The sequence below is a fragment of the Rhineura floridana genome, chromosome 7 (assembly GCF_030035675.1).
Source record: "Rhineura floridana isolate rRhiFlo1 chromosome 7, rRhiFlo1.hap2, whole genome shotgun sequence".
NCBI classification, from domain to species: domain Eukaryota; kingdom Metazoa; phylum Chordata; class Lepidosauria; order Squamata; family Rhineuridae; genus Rhineura; species Rhineura floridana.
This window is the reverse complement of record NC_084486.1, coordinates 149,134,287-149,149,464: the sequence shown is the minus strand read 5'-3', so window position 1 is coordinate 149,149,464 and position 15,178 is coordinate 149,134,287. Positions and strand designations below refer to the sequence as shown.

The 15,178-nt window shown below is 47.6% G+C and overlaps 1 protein-coding gene across 1 annotated transcript in view; it reads left to right on the top strand.

Annotated features, from left to right (window-relative positions):
* ARMC9 (armadillo repeat containing 9) overlaps positions 1-13,723 on the top strand; it is a 141,348-nt gene extending 127,625 nt beyond the window's left edge. Inside the window, exons 24-25 of the mRNA XM_061637543.1 lie at positions 4,037-4,209; positions 9,390-13,723. Of these exons, the coding sequence (XP_061493527.1) occupies positions 4,037-4,209; positions 9,390-9,412 (196 nt within the window). The 3' untranslated portion in view covers positions 9,413-13,723. The remainder of the gene's footprint in view (positions 1-4,036; positions 4,210-9,389) is intronic.
* The last annotated feature ends 1,455 nt before the right edge of the window (positions 13,724-15,178 follow it).

The following is a 15,178-nucleotide window of genomic DNA, read 5'->3' as shown; positions in this document are numbered from 1 at the left end:
GTTTTTAAGGTTTTTTTTAAAAAATATGTTTTTAGTGTTTTCTCACGTGTTGTTTGCTGCCATGGGCTCCTTCTGAGAGGAATGGCGGGATATAAATAAACAAGTCAACCCAATGGTTTCACTCCATATAAGGCGGCTTCCTGTGTTAAGTGACCCAGTCCTCTCCTTGTAAGTTTGAAGGAGAGAAGAGCCAGGACTCACTCACTGATGAAGCATATTTTGTCCAAACTGGACAGAATGTAGGACATATCAGCAGATCTTCCTTCTCAGAGCTGAAAAGCAGTGGAGAGGGTCTCTGAATGGAACTGGGCCTGGGGGGCAGGGCAGGCTGGCTGGCTTAACCCGTTCTTCTTGTGCGCTCCCTTCTGTGCGCTCTCAGAGAATAGCATTGGGTGACTGTCTTTTGGCCCCCTGGCAGCTGTGCTGTGGGGTGCCGCAGGGTACCATCTTGTCCCCCATGCTGTTGGACATCTATATGAAGCCCTTGGGAGTGGTCATCAGGAGATTTGGGGTGAGGCGTCAGCAGTATGCTGACGATACCCAGCTCTATTTCTCCGTAACATCTGAATCGGGAGAGGCCGTGCAAGCCCTGGACCGCTGCCTGGACTCGGTGGTGGGTTGGATGAGGGCCAATAAACTGAGTCTGAATCCTAGCAAGACAGAGGCACTGTGGGTTGGTGGTTCCCGAGTTCAGATAATTGGTCGGTTGCCTGCTTTGGATGGGGTCATACTCCCTCTGAAAGAGCAGGTTCGTAGTCTGGGAGTGCTCCTGGATCCATCTTTGTCACTCGAGGCCCAGGTGACCTCTGTGGCTAGGAGTGCCTTTTACCAACTTCAGCTGATAAGACATCTGCGGCCGTTTCTGGACCGGGATAGCCTGACCACTGTTGTCCATGCACTGGTAACCTCCAGGCTGGAGTACTGTAATGCACTCTATGAGGGGCTGCCCTTGAGGTTGGTCCAGAAGTTGCAGCTGGTGCAAAATGCGGTGGCAAGACTACTCACTGGGGCAGGGTATCACCAACATGTCATGCTGCTGCTGAAAGAATTGCATTGGCTGCCCATTTGCTACTAGGCCAAGTTCAAGGTTCTAGTTTTGGTGTACAAAGCCCTATGCAGCTCGGGACCAGGATACCTGAAAGACCGTCTTACCCCTTATATACCCAGTTGATCACTGCGCTCTGCAGGTGAGGGCCTGCAGATACCGTCTTATCTGCACAACGTAGGAAATGGACCTTTAGTGTGGCAGCACCTACCCTGTGGAACTCTCTCCTCTTAAATATTAGGCAGGCACGATCTCTGCTATCTTTTTGGCACCTATTGAAGACTTTCCTCTTTCAACAAGCCTTTTAAGTTGAGACCTATCCCAGTCTGCGTCTGTGTTGGAACTGCTTTTTAATATGTTTTTTAAAACCTTTTTTTCCTAAATAATATGTTTTTTTAACACTTTTTATTTAAAATGTTTTTAAAGCTTTTTAAAGAAACGTTTTTAAGGTTGTTTTGTTTTAATGTATTTTAAGGCCTGTTTTTATGATGTTTTAAAGTGTTTTAGTGCTTTTGTTTGCCACCCTGGGCTCCTGCTGGGAGGAAGGGCGGGATATAAATCTAATAATAAATAAATAATACATAAATAATTTAACCCTTTCTTCTTGTGCCATTTCCACAAGCTGCTATTGGAAATCCCCATAAATGTAGAACTTGGGAATTTAGATATGCTAAGCCTGCTCCATTGCTGAGCCATGACCCCCTCCGTCCCCGAAACTCTCATTTGCGGAGGGATATGCTGGGCAAAGGACCAATCTGATATCAAGCTGAAGTTTAATTAACGACCTGTAAGCCCTTTCGTATGTGCCTATGTATACACTCCAGATGGAATTGAAAATACCAGTGAAATTGCAATAAATTGTGGCACAGGGAGTCAGTTGCTGGCTATCATGACAGTGGGGTTCACATGTTGGAAACACCCCACAAGTCATTATAGTCAAACCTGTTTGCTAACTGAAATGTTTAGAATCCCTTCCGTTGGCTCTGGACCCTTCTGAGTTCATTTCTAACTGTGAGGATTGAGATTCCACCAGATAAGAATCATTTCTTGGCAAGAGCCTTCCTGCCGGACTGGAAAGGTTGGCATGATCTTCTGAAAAGATAGCAGAGAAGGGCTGTAACAGGAATGCAAACAAAATGGCAATAGAAAGTCTGTTTGAACAGACTTTTGACTGCCTGATTAGCACCTCCCTGGCCCTCAGTAGCAACTATTTGCAAAAGCAGAACCTCAAACAATGGGAGCAATTTGAGGAAATGGAGCAGCGGCTGAGGTCGTTGACTCCTTGGGCAGCCTCTGTGGCAGGTGACTGAGGAGCCCTGAAACCTCTGCTGACTGATCCACATTCCTTCCAGGAAGGAAGGGTCCTACTCTTTTAACCTCCTGCGGCTCCCAGTGACTTTCTTTGATGGAAGTGCTCTCTCTTGTGCTCTCTCTCTCTCTCTCTCCCTCCCTCTCCCTGGCCCATTCATCAGTTGCTGGGCACCTGATAGAGCCATTAACCCACTTGGCCACTCTATTAAATTAACAAAATAAACTCATCTGACCAGCAGAGTGGGTTTCTCACCCCCAGGCTCAAGTCTCCAAATCAAAGGCTGCCAGGGGACTCATAGAAATTACCCATCTCAACCCCAAACCTGTAACAATACTGTCGGTGAACCATGTTTGAGGGGCAGTGTTGCATTTGGTGCTTAATTTAAAAAAAAAACAGCACCAAGAAGGGGGGGGAGTCTTGAGCACCCCTTTGCCTTGGAGTCAGTTCTTCCTAATCCAAAATTGCAGACAAGCAGTATTGGGGGAAAGGTTCAGAGGCACATTTTAATTTTGACTTTGCATGGCCTGAGGCGAAGTGTAAACTTAGCCCAACTCTGAGGCTGTCCCAGCAGTGGAAACAGGTTCTAGGACTCAGCCTTGGGACAAATTTAAGATCCGGGTCTATTTTCTGTAGCTGCCCACAGCTGTAACATCCACTATTACATGGTATCCAGCCATACCCTGAAAGTAAATATGTATTTATTATGCTGACCAAGCTCATTGTGCTTTACAAAGTGGTGGTGGTGATTAAAATCTGGCACAGGGGAAATGACCAAGGAAAGGGAAAGAAGTGGAGGGAGGGATAAGGGGAGAATCCTAGGATGGTAGAGTTGGAAGGGGCCTATAAGGCCATCAAGTCCAACCCCCTGCTCAATGCAGGAATCCAAATCAAAGCATTCCTGACAGATGGCTGTCCAGCTGCCTCTTGAAGGCCTCCAGTGTCAGAGAGCCCACTACCTCTCTAGGTCATTGGTTCCATTGTCATATGGCTCTAACCGTTAGGAAGTTTTTCCTGATGTCCAGTCAAAATCTGGCTTCCTGCAACTTGAGCCCATTATTCCATGTCCTGCACTCTGGGACGATCGAGAAGAGACCCTGGCCCTACTCTGTGTGGCAACCTTTCAAGTACTTGAAGAGTGCTATCATATCTCCCCTTAGTCTTCTCTTCTCCAGGCTAAACATGCCCAGTTCTTTCAGTCTCTCCTCACAGGGCTTTGTTTCCAGTCCCCTGATCATCCTTATTGCCCTCTTCTGTGAGAATGTGCGTTCATTTCAGTTACGTCTACTTAGGCAGTTGCAGTAGAATGAGGGGCGGTTAAGCTAAAGGCTTATATAAATTTTGAGGAAGAGTTTCTGTGGGGTATATATTGGAATAACTGGTGTGAATGCAGTTCCTTGCCCACATGTTTATTCATTTAATAGGTACTTAAATATTTTGCGATAAGGCTGATGTCAACCAAACCAAAGTCTGCCCGATTAATTTTTGCTAATTTGACTGGTTTGCAAAATGTTTGCAATGGCAGGATTCGGAGTCTGTTGTCACAGAATCCCAAACTCCTTTCCCATCATCGTCTTCTGTGTTGTCCCGTAGTGTCCAGTTGACTTCATTGATTCCTTCTTCCTCCAGTTCCCAAAAGGTCTTGCGTTCTCTGTTTTTTAATTCCATTTCCTCCCTTGCAGCGACATCCTTTCTGGTTTTGCCAGCAAACCTCGGCTGCCTTGCTCTCTGGACTTCCAGTGCGCCAGGCCCGGGAGAGGAAAGATCCCAAACATCGCTCCACAGTTCTCCCAGTCTGGGCCCCAACAAACCAGTCGCCCCGGCTCTTCTGGATCATCAGCAAGGAGCAGGCAGAGTAAGAGTCTGTTGTCGCAGAATCCCATCATCACCTTCCATGTCGTCCCATTCTCTGGGCTGGTTCAAACACACGCTGGATGTGATATCTCATTCCTAGATGGCTCACAGTCAAACGGATTGGGTCTGAGATGTGCTGCTGTGTGTGGGGGGGTGCATGTTCCTACCTAGGATGGCTCCTTCAGTCATGCCAGTTCCAAGGCTTCAGTGATGGAGCTGGTATCCCTTGCACAGTAGACAGAAAGGGGGGAGGATTACAAGGTTTTCTCAGGGCCACAGAGTGAGAGGGTAGCACAGAAATGAGTTGATTCCCAGACAAATTTCATGGGTTTTTTTTGGTGTCATGCAACTGGCGTCCCCTGCATCCCGCATCCTCTGTTTTACCCCTGACGCCTCTGCATTCTGTTTCCTGCGATATGAGCTCTGTCCAGCCTGGATCAAGAGGGCTGTTAACACACACAGAGTCCTTCCATGCTTCCTGCTTCGCTCCTGTTACTGGCTTGTAGTCACGTTGAAAAGGAAGTGTGGCTGAAATGTGGAAAATGCACACGCACCAGGAAAACAGTGCCTGAAGCCCACTTTCTAGGGAAAGTGGAACTGAACTTCTGGGCACAAACTGGAATAGAAAATCAAGTCTCCCTCCAATGTCAGCTTGAGGGTTTATGGAGCTCCCATATGTAAACCCACTTTTCTCTATATCTGTGGGATTGGTCCAGGGTAGCCAAGCTTGCTGATGATACCAAATTGGTCAGGGTAGTTAAAACAGAAAGGGATTGGGCAGAGCTCCAAAAGGACCTCTCCAAACTGGGTGAACGGGCAGTAAAACGTCAAATGCAATTCAATGTAAGCAAGTGTAAAGTGATGCCTCTTTGGGCAAAAAATCTTAATTTCACATATACGCTCCTAGGGTCTGAACTGGCGGTGACTGACCAGAAGCAAGATCTTGGGATCGTTGTGGATAACTCGATGAAGATGTTGACCCAGTGGGTGGCAGCTGTCAAAAAGACAATTTCCATGCTAGAGATCGTTAGAAATGGAACTGAAAATAAAACTGCCATTATCTTAATGCTGTTATACAAGTCTGTGGTGCAACAGCATTTGGAATACTGCGTACAGTTCTGGTCACCGCACCTCAAAAAGGATATTGTAGATTTGAAAAAGGTTCAGAAAAGGGCAACCAAAATAACTAAGTGGATGGAGCAACTCCCCTATGAGGAATGTTTGTGGCATCTGAGGCTTTTTAGTTTAGAAACAAGGTAAGGGGGGATATGAGAGGAGTATACAGAACTGTGCATGATATGGAGAAAGTGGATAGAGGGAAGTTTTCTCTCCCTGTCAAAACAGCAAAGCCCCGGTCATCTGTAATGAAACTGAATGTTTGGAAGATTCAGGTCTGACAAAAGGAGGTGCTTTTTCTCACAGCACGTAGTTAAACTCTAGAATTCAGTCCTGCAAGAAGCAGTGATAGCGATCCACCCACTTGGATGGCTTTATAACAGGATTAGACAAATCCATGGGGGATACGACTATCAATGGCTACTAGCCGTAATGGCTGCTAGCCGTAATGGCTATGTTCTGCCTCCACTGTTGGAGGCAGTATGCCTTTGAATGTCAGTTGTTGGGAATCACAAGTGGGGAGAGTTGTTGTTGCGCCCAAATCTTGCTTCTGGGGGCTTTCCATAATGGGCACCTGGTTGGCCACTGCAAGAATCTGATACTGGACTAGATGTCCATTTGATCTGATCCAGCAGCTCTTTTTATTTTCTCATTGTTGTGTAAACACAGGATAGGGTTGTTTGTCTGTCTGTCTGCTTGCTTATCATAAGTTCCATCAGTGCACGTGGTGCTTTAAAGAGTACAAGGGGGCAGGTCCCTGGCCAAGGAGCTTACAGCCTAACAACTGATACAGGGAACAGAGGAAGCAACCTTATATTGATTCAGGCCAGTGGCCCATCTACCTCAGTATTGTCTGCACTGACTGGCAGCAGCTCTGCAGGATTGCAGACGGGGGTCTCTCCCAATCTTACCTGGAGATGCTTCCAGGGACTGAACTTGGAAATCATGTAGAGCAGATACTCTACCACTGAACAACGGCCCTACCAGTCCAGTGGCAGTGCTTGGGCCCTGTGCTGCCTCTGTTGGCATCATTACCCTCTCAGTCCAGGTCCCTGCTGGCCGCCAGGGCCATGACAGGCAGTGGCTCTCCAGGGCCTCAGGCACATGTCTCTCCCACAGCTCTCTGCCTCCATCCTTTTGACTGGGGATGCCAGGGCTTAAATGTGGGACGTTCTGCATGGAAAACAGGGAGCTGGAGTTCCTTCCCAATTTGGCCCAAAAAAAAGGCGGGGGGAGAAGGAACTTCAGGCGCTAACAATTAGCCTGTCAGTGGTCACTCTCCCCCGCAACTGTGTTCTGCCCGCACTGTCCGAGGCAGTAAGGCTCTGGATACCAGTTGCTGGGCATCACAAGTGGGGAGGGTGCCCTTGCGCTTGTGGGCTTCCCAGAGGCATCTGGCTGGCCACTGTCAGAACAAGATATTGGACCAGGCGGACCGCTGGTCCGATCCAGCAGCCTCTTAAGTGTTTATTGCAAGCCCGATGCATTTCAGAACAAAAATCCTTTCTTACGGGCACACTTTTAGCGGAACTTCTAAGGTTATTGTTTTTAGTAACACTTCTGTGTTAAACGTGCTGCTAAAATGGGCCCTTGAGGGAGGATTCCCTCCCCCAAAACAAGTTGGACTTACAATAAATACCCATTTGTAGCACCTGGAGTTTTCTTCCTCCTCTTCTTTTCCTGTGCATGGTGCCTCTCCTTTTTTGTGGTGGTTCTTCCCTTCCCAGTTTAGGCCACCATCCTGAGCATCTTAAACATTGTAAGCTTTATGGGCTTTGTGAGGGGGAAAGTCTTCAGCATGAGGACTCTTTGGGTGCAATCCAACTAACCTGTTCCATCAGCACAAGGGTTGTTTACTCTTGCACAGCAGAATTTTCCCCCTCTGCACCCCCTCTGCGTGCCCCCTAAATCTGTTCTGGGTTTTCTCCCAACCTTCCAAAGCAGATTTGGGGAAGGTGCGCACAGGGAGAGGAGTTTTGTTGCACCAGTGTAAATCCTTGTGCTGACAGAACAGATTATATTGGATGAAAACTCCTTGTCCAGCATGCTGGCTAGGCGAGTCTTCTGCTGGTCAAAGGAGACAGGCTGGATGAATGCCCATGGCAGCTTCTTCAGACCTTTCCCACTTGCTAGTCAGGTGTCATTTGAAGGGAAAAATACACTCCAGGATACAAATTGAATCAGATGAAGTTGCCCAGAGACCTAGGTATCCCTCCAGGCTTTGCAGGTAGCCTTTCCACTCATTTTCACTTGACTTTTTCAGAGCTTGGAAAAGTTACTTTTTGGAACTACAACTCCCATCAGCCCCAGCCAGCATGGCCACTGGATTGGGCTGATGGGAGTTGTAGTTCAAAAAAGTAACTTTTCCAAGCTCTGCCTTTTCCAGCATGCTTCTCCTGTAGTCATAGTTTATCTGCAGAAGGCTTTGTGGACATTGATTGATTCTCAGTTGGGGAGGGCATGGCCCCATTTTGCAGGCTGGAAACTGAGCAAGCCATGCAAAGGGGCTAAATTGCTTTCAAAGGGGAGGGGTCCTAGCAAGAAGGGGTAGGTGGTGGCGGCGGCAAGGACCTGGAAGAAGGGCAAAGAAGCAACAGGACCCTTCCCCAGCCAGCACAGGAGTCTTCAGGTACCACTGAGGATCATATGCAGGGCTGCAAACTTGGGAAGTGGTTTCCAAACCGAGAGGTACTAAGCAGCCCATGTGGCGGTTGTGTTTGCCACTGCTGTGACCAAAGCGTTTACCACAGTGATGGGCAAATGTGTCCTTCAATATGCAGTGGTCGCCTGCCAATGAGTTAAGCCTGATTTAGTCTCCCTGGTGGGTGCCCCTGGCATGTTTTGCAATGCACGCCTGCCTGTCATGCTTAATGCATCTGCTGCAGGGAAAACCAGTTGAAAAAGAGAAAGGGAGTGAGCCACTCTCAAGAAATTAGCTCAAGGAAGTTGTAATCCCTGTTTTTTAATAATGTTATTTGTTATTTAATTTTGTAAATTGTATTGTTTTATTGATGTATTCCTATATTTGTGTTTTTCTTGTAAGACGCCTCGAGGGTCTTTTGGCCATAAGGTGGGGTATAAATAAACTAAATAATAATTGGAGCTGGGCTTGTGGCCGCGTGAACGGAACAGAAAATGGAGAATTGGAAGGTCTGAGGAGGGAGTGGTTTGCCGTGTCTGGAGCTAGGAGGGAAGCGTCTCCCACGTTAAAGTGGCAAGAATTAAGACTCCTGTGTTGATGGTGGTCTGACCTGAAGGAAGTTCTGCAGCTGCATCTTCTTTGGCCCAAGGGCTGGCCAGCCCTGTGGGACCACATGCCAGTAGTGGGTGTGGCTGCCCACTGCACCTTCTCTGGCACACAGAAGAACATCAGAAGAGCCCTGTAGCCGGATTAGGCCAAAGGGGGCCCATCTAGTCCAGCATCCTGTTCTCACAGTGGCCAACTGGATGCCTATGGGAAGCCTGCACAGAGTACCAGAGCACTCTCCCCCTTCTCCGGCGGCTTCCAGCAACTGGTATTTGGAAGTATAGCCATCATGGCTAGTAGCCATTGATAGCCTTATCCTATACACACACACAGACACCGGCCATTTAATAATAGTAAAGGTGAATGAATGCGCCCCCCCAGAAAAAGAGCTGCAAGCAGGGCCCTGTGGACCATGTATCCACCACTGTCTAATTGTGAAGAGAAGTCCCTAGTTTGGATTTTGCACTACAGCTCTGTCTTGTAGTAACTGTTCCCCATCCTCTGGCACCAAATGCTTATGCAAATCCCCTAGAGGAGGAGGTCACTGTGGACACAGCCTCCCCATCTGAAGCTTAGGTGTAGTGGATTGCAGCCTTAGTGCAATGTTGAAGAAACAGTGAAATTGCAGTCACTCGCAGGCCTTTGGTGTTGGTCCCTTGACCGACTGTACCCATGCATGCTTGGAGCATGCAACTGCTGTGACTTCAGGGCAGATTCTTTTGTGCGGTGCTCCAGTGCTGTGTTTGCGAGCAGGTTGAACAAGCCTCTTCTGAATTCCATTTTAGCTGATAACTTCTCTCTCTCTCTCCTGTGTGCAGGCAGCCAGTCTTCCAGGAAGTGAGGACAGATCCTTTCCTCAGGAATCACCTGTCCGAGTGCTTGTGGACAGGCACAACCAGCTTCCTGTCACATGAATCCTAACATCTCTGGCAGCTTGCAGAACCAAGCAGGGAGGTTATCAGCACTAGGACCATGGATACCTTGTACAATGAGATTCAGAGGCTGTCTGATGAGATGCATTTTTTTGGGGGGGTGCTTATCCAAATGCGTGGCTCCTGGATGGTGGAAAGTTTTGCCCCCTGGGCCACACTACTGCCGTGCACAGCTGCATAATTAAGGACACTTCACCAAAAAACAAAAACTAGCTGTACTCCCTGTTAAGGTGGCTGTCCTGAGAGGGGGAAGTTACAGTAGGTAGCTGGTCAGTTACTGTTTACATCCTTGGTAGAGACTCTGCAGTCTTAAGTCAGACATTTGCCCATCCCAGCACCTCTTCCTCTTCCCATCTCCTCCCCCTTCCTTCTCTGTTTCCCTCACAGCTTTCCTTCCATTTGTCCCAATAAATAATTGCACAATAAATCTGAAATTTTGACTCCACAATCTGCAACACAGACAGACAAAAACCCAGACATTGAAACTCAATTTGGTATGTTTAAAAAGATCTCCAAATATCCAAATGTCCAAGATTCACCTACAGTCATTCTTATGATGCTTGTAGGGCAGCCTTCCCCAACCTGGTGCCCTCCAGATGCGTTGGACTGCCACGCCCATCAGCCCCTGACATCTAGAGTTTGGATGATACATTTGGCTCTCCAGATGTTGCTGAACCAGCTCCCATCAGCCCCAGCAAGCATGGCCAGTAGCCAGGGATGATGGGAGTTGTGGTTCAGCAACATCGGGAGGGCCAAAGGTGCCCTGCGCCTGGTGTGGCGCATACCAAAGAGCTTCTCTCTGCTAATCAGGGCTGGAGACGTGAGGCACAGGGGTGCTTGTGGCGTCCTTCCCTGTCAGGTTCCCACCTGCTTGTGGCTACTGCCTTTCCCTAGGCACCTCCAGGGACACCGCCAGTCAGGATCGTTGTTTTTATGTTTTCTCCACTCCGCTCTAGCACAGATCTCACTAGATCCCACTGCTAGGCAACACCACCAGTCACGTCCTGTAACCAATACTCCCAGAGACTTTGCCTGAGTCTCTCTATAGCTGGTTACTTTGTGACTGAGTGCTTATGCTGTTCCCAACCCCCTTCTATCTGTCTCTATAAAGCATACAACTCTGGGTTGCTCTGGATACTTGTCTTTGTTACAATATCTCCCTTCACCGCTGCCACCATTAGATACTGTTTCTGTTCAGCCTTGGTAACTACCTTGCCCTCCCTTCTGGTCTGTATATTCCCCAGAGAAGGATCAGGCCTTTGGTAAACCAAATAAGTATTCATTCAATAATACCAGGAAATAGCAAGATTACTTAGGATTGTTTAACAAGCGTATGGTTTCATTTAGTGTCACTCTTTATGTTTCTGTTCATTTATATACTTTCTAAATATCAGCCAAATATAATCCAAACCTCCCTCAGAACTCTGCCAGCCAACCCTCACCAAAGGACCTCACTCCAACCAACTCAACTTCTCCCTCCCCACACAACTCTCATCCTCACATTTATACCTTCAGCCAGCCAGCCACTCAGCCAATCATCATCCAGCATACTTCAGCTTCTAACCCATGTATTCCCCCTTTCTCTCTCAGTCATTTACCATACATCACCTAATAGACCCGCACTTACCATATTTACAGATGCTAACTTACAGAAACATCACAGTGCTCACCATGTGATTCCCCTCCTACTCCCCAAACACACTCCTCCCCCTGGAATGAATTATGCAAATGAACCCATGTCACGACCCAGCAGAACCCCAATAGATACGCACGTGTTTGTTTTTTATAAAAAATTTATTTGTGAGGCCTGGATTCGAATCTCAGCTAAGTGATCATAGAATCATAGAATAGTAGAGTTGGAAAGGGCCTATAAGGCCATCAAGTCCACCCCCCTGCGCAATGAAGGAATCCAAATCAAAGCATTCCCGACCGATGGCTGTCCAGCTGCCTCTTGAATGCCTGCAGTGTCAGAGAGCCAGTGATAGGTTCGGGGCCAAACTAGATGTAATGTGGGGGGAGCAGTTTGTCCCAGCGGTGCAGCCAAATCAACCTGCGAGCATCAGTGACTCAACGTGAAGCCCTTGGGCCTCTCTTGGGAAACTTTGGAACATCCCTGCCCTGAAACCTGCTTTTCCGCACAAAATGCTAGAGCGTTTATCGGTTTATCGGACATAATCGTTTATTATGTCTGTGGAGACACTGGTGCTCTTTAAGTCAATGGTGTGCCGGGTGCTGTACAGACCACAGAAGCGAGACGGTTCTGTGCAGAGGGCTTGCAGTCAGTCTCCCAGCAGGCAGGAGCAAGGCAGAGGCAAACAACCAGGATGGGAGGCAGCATCAATGGGGAGGGGAGGTTCTGCAGGCAGTGAATGGCCAGCAGGTCTTGAGGATGGCCTTCAAAGCAGGAAATGGATTGGCAAGAGAGAAGCAGAGGAGGTGGCTGTTGGCCCAGAAAGCAGCGTGGTAGGAAGCCTTCCTTTAGCATTGTGGTTTGAATGAAAATGATAACTGTTGGGTCAGGGAGGTGGAGCCAGGATTAGAACCTTGGAACAGATGCAGAGTAAGTTTCCTTAATAAGAGGGATGCCAAGTGAGGCATCTTAAAGAGCAGAGGCGCAAGCGTAGGTCAGCATTCGCCCTGCTGTTACTCTGTTTTGGCTCTGGTTGGCATCTGCCCAGTGCTGGTGATGAGGTGGGAGAGAGATATAACGTAAAGTAGTGTCAAGTTTGAGGCAAGCAAGTGCTTTGCATTTGGAGCGAAGGAGAAAAGGCACTGAGTTGGTGGGTTTTAATCTGGGGCATAGGTTCCCCAGTGATGGTCCGCAGACTAGCTTCATTCAAGTGGCCTGTGGCAACTTTCAAATGTTCCGGGGGGTGGGGGTAGGGGGACGTTTGGGAACCACTGATCGAGAGAGAGAATAGTCCCTGAAGCATCTTGTGGGAGTTGAAAGCAAATGTGTTGCTGCTGCCCATTCACCACCTTTTGGATGTGAAAGTGCAAATTTCAGGAATTGTCCTCTCCCTCCGCTATCCCTTTGTCCTCTCTTCCTGTTTTTATAAAAACCCTCCGATGACTCATGTGCTTTCCCATGGGCCATAGACTTGAGTTTCCTCCTTACAAGGAAGAGCCACAAAGGCCAGAAGCGCAGCTGGGATCTCTCTTCCTCTGGCGCACGACCTCTGGAGCTGGTGCCTTCGATCCTTCTCGTTCTCCAGCAGGGGGCGCTCCGCTGCACCCTTACTCCCCACCCACCCCCTCTGTCTTTGAACAATGAGCAGATACGTCTCCCTGGGGAATTTTAGCATGTTCTGGAACCAGGGGCTGCGATGCGCTTCCAAGGCTGAGAGAAAGGGAGAAGGAAGGGGACCTCCCTGAGGCCCAGGCCCAACCCTAACATGAGGCAGAGTAAGGCAGATTTGAGGCCCCTTTTAAAGGGCAGCAAATGGACATTTATTTGGCTTATTATATTTTATGATATGCAATGTATATAAGTATAGTGCTGATATTGTATTAATAAAATATATGGAGAGAGTAGATTTTCTTCAAGCATCAAAGTGACTTGGGTGATGTTTTGCCATAAGTTAAGTTTGTAAACAGGTCTGGCAGTTGTGAGGATTCAACACACCCAAAGACAGAGAGAGAGAGAGAGAGAGAGAGAGAGAGAGATCATCTCAGACTGTTTGTGGCCAAGGTAAGAACCAAGATACATATTACAATAAGCAAGCTTTTAAAAAAAGATCCAGTGTGGTATAGTGGTTGAGGTGTTGACTATGACCTGGGAGACCAGGGTTCGAATTCCCACATAGCCATGAAGCTCAATGGGTGACCTTGGGCTAGTCACTGCTTCTCAGCCTCATGAAAACCCTGTTCATAGGATTGCCATAAGTCAGAATCAACTTGAAGGCAGTACATTTACATTTTTTTTTACAACGTTGCTTAAACAGGCCACTTAAATTTTTAAGAAAAAGTAGTTGTGGGGACAGCACCTTTGTGGGCAAATAGCAGGTCGTTGTTATGTGTCTCCAAGTCGACTACGACTTATGGCGACCCTATGAATCAGCGACCTCCAAGAACATCTGTCATGTACCACCCTGTTCAGATCTTGTAAGTTCAGGTCTGTGGCTTCCTTGATGGAATCAATCCATCTCTTGTTTGGCCTTCCTCTTTTTCTACTCCCTTCTGTTTTCCCCAGCATTATTGTCTTTTCTAGTGAATCATGTCTTCTCATGATGTGTCCAAAGTAGGATAACCTCAGTTTCATCATTTTAGCTTCTAGTGACAGTTCTGGTTTAATTTGTTCTAACACCCAATTATTTCTCTTTTTCTCAGTCCATGGTATACGCAAAGCTCTCCTCCAACACCACATTTCAAATGAGTTGATTTTTCTCTTATCCACTTTTTTCACTGTCCAACTTTCACATCCATACATAGACATCGGAAATACCATGGTCTTAATGATCCTGACTTCGGTGTGCAGTGATACATCTTTGCAATTGAGGACCTTTTCTAATTCTCTCATAGCTGCCTTTCCTGGTCCTAGCCTTCTTCTGATTTCTTGACTATTGTCTCCAGTTTGGTTAATGACTGTGCCATTGATAATCCTTGATAAGTTCCATGTCCTCATTGTCAACTGTAAAGTTACATAAATCTTCTGTTGTCATTACTTTAGTCTCTTTGACATTCAGCTGTAGTCCTGCTGTTTGGGAACATGTTCCAGATGAAGGTCTCAAGGCTGCTTTTTCTTTTGAAATGAAAATGGTCAGTTTAAGCACACTGCTTGGGAAGTGGCATGATGTGTGGCTTGGCTTTGAAGCAAACGGACCACTCTGTGTGTCGAGGATTTGGGAGGTCGCAACCGTAGTCATTTGATACATGAAGCAGACTGCAGCAGGTGGCAGGTTATAGACCCATGGACTGAGGGACAGCGGAAGATAAAACCAGATTAGCAAGCTGAGAGAGCACAGCAAAATGAGAACATTTTGAGTACTAGAGCGTCGGTGTGTAGCCTAAATATTTGTTGCCACCATCCAAGTTCCCCTTCTCCTGCTTTGTTTACCTTCTACCTCAGCCTTCCCCAACCTGGTGCTTTCCAGATGTTTTGGCCTGCAGCTCCCATCGGCGGCAGCCCAGGCGATCTGGCCTAATGAACAGCTCTGGAGGATTTGAAAGCTTGCTCACTGTTTTGTGATGTTTTGGTTGGTCTAATAAAGAAAGAACCCACAAAGAATGAAGAAGCCTGTGCACCATCCAAGTTAGGAGATGTTGGAACAGGTCACGACTAAGATAACCAAGGATGGCACAAGGGCCCAGGTGTCACTAAGCCATGCTGAAAGATGTGGCCAGGCATGAACTATATCTTATCTGGGAGCTGGCAGGCTGTCTGACCTTGGCAGAGTCTCAGAGCTCCCGGGGAACAAACTGTTGCATTGTGGCGCGTATGTTGGTGTATCTAGCTGGCTTTCAGCGTTGCTGTTCTCAATAGCAGGAAATGGCACGCTCCGCTGGCGATGAAAGGGGAACCTGCTCACTGCCAAGCATCTTATCTGGTGTGTCTTCCCACTGCCGCTACCTCCTCCTCCCTGGCTCCTACGCTGGCTCATCTTTTCCATAATGTTAACGATGAAAGGGTTGATTTATTTCCAAGACATCCGTTCATTCCTGGAGAATTTGCTGAG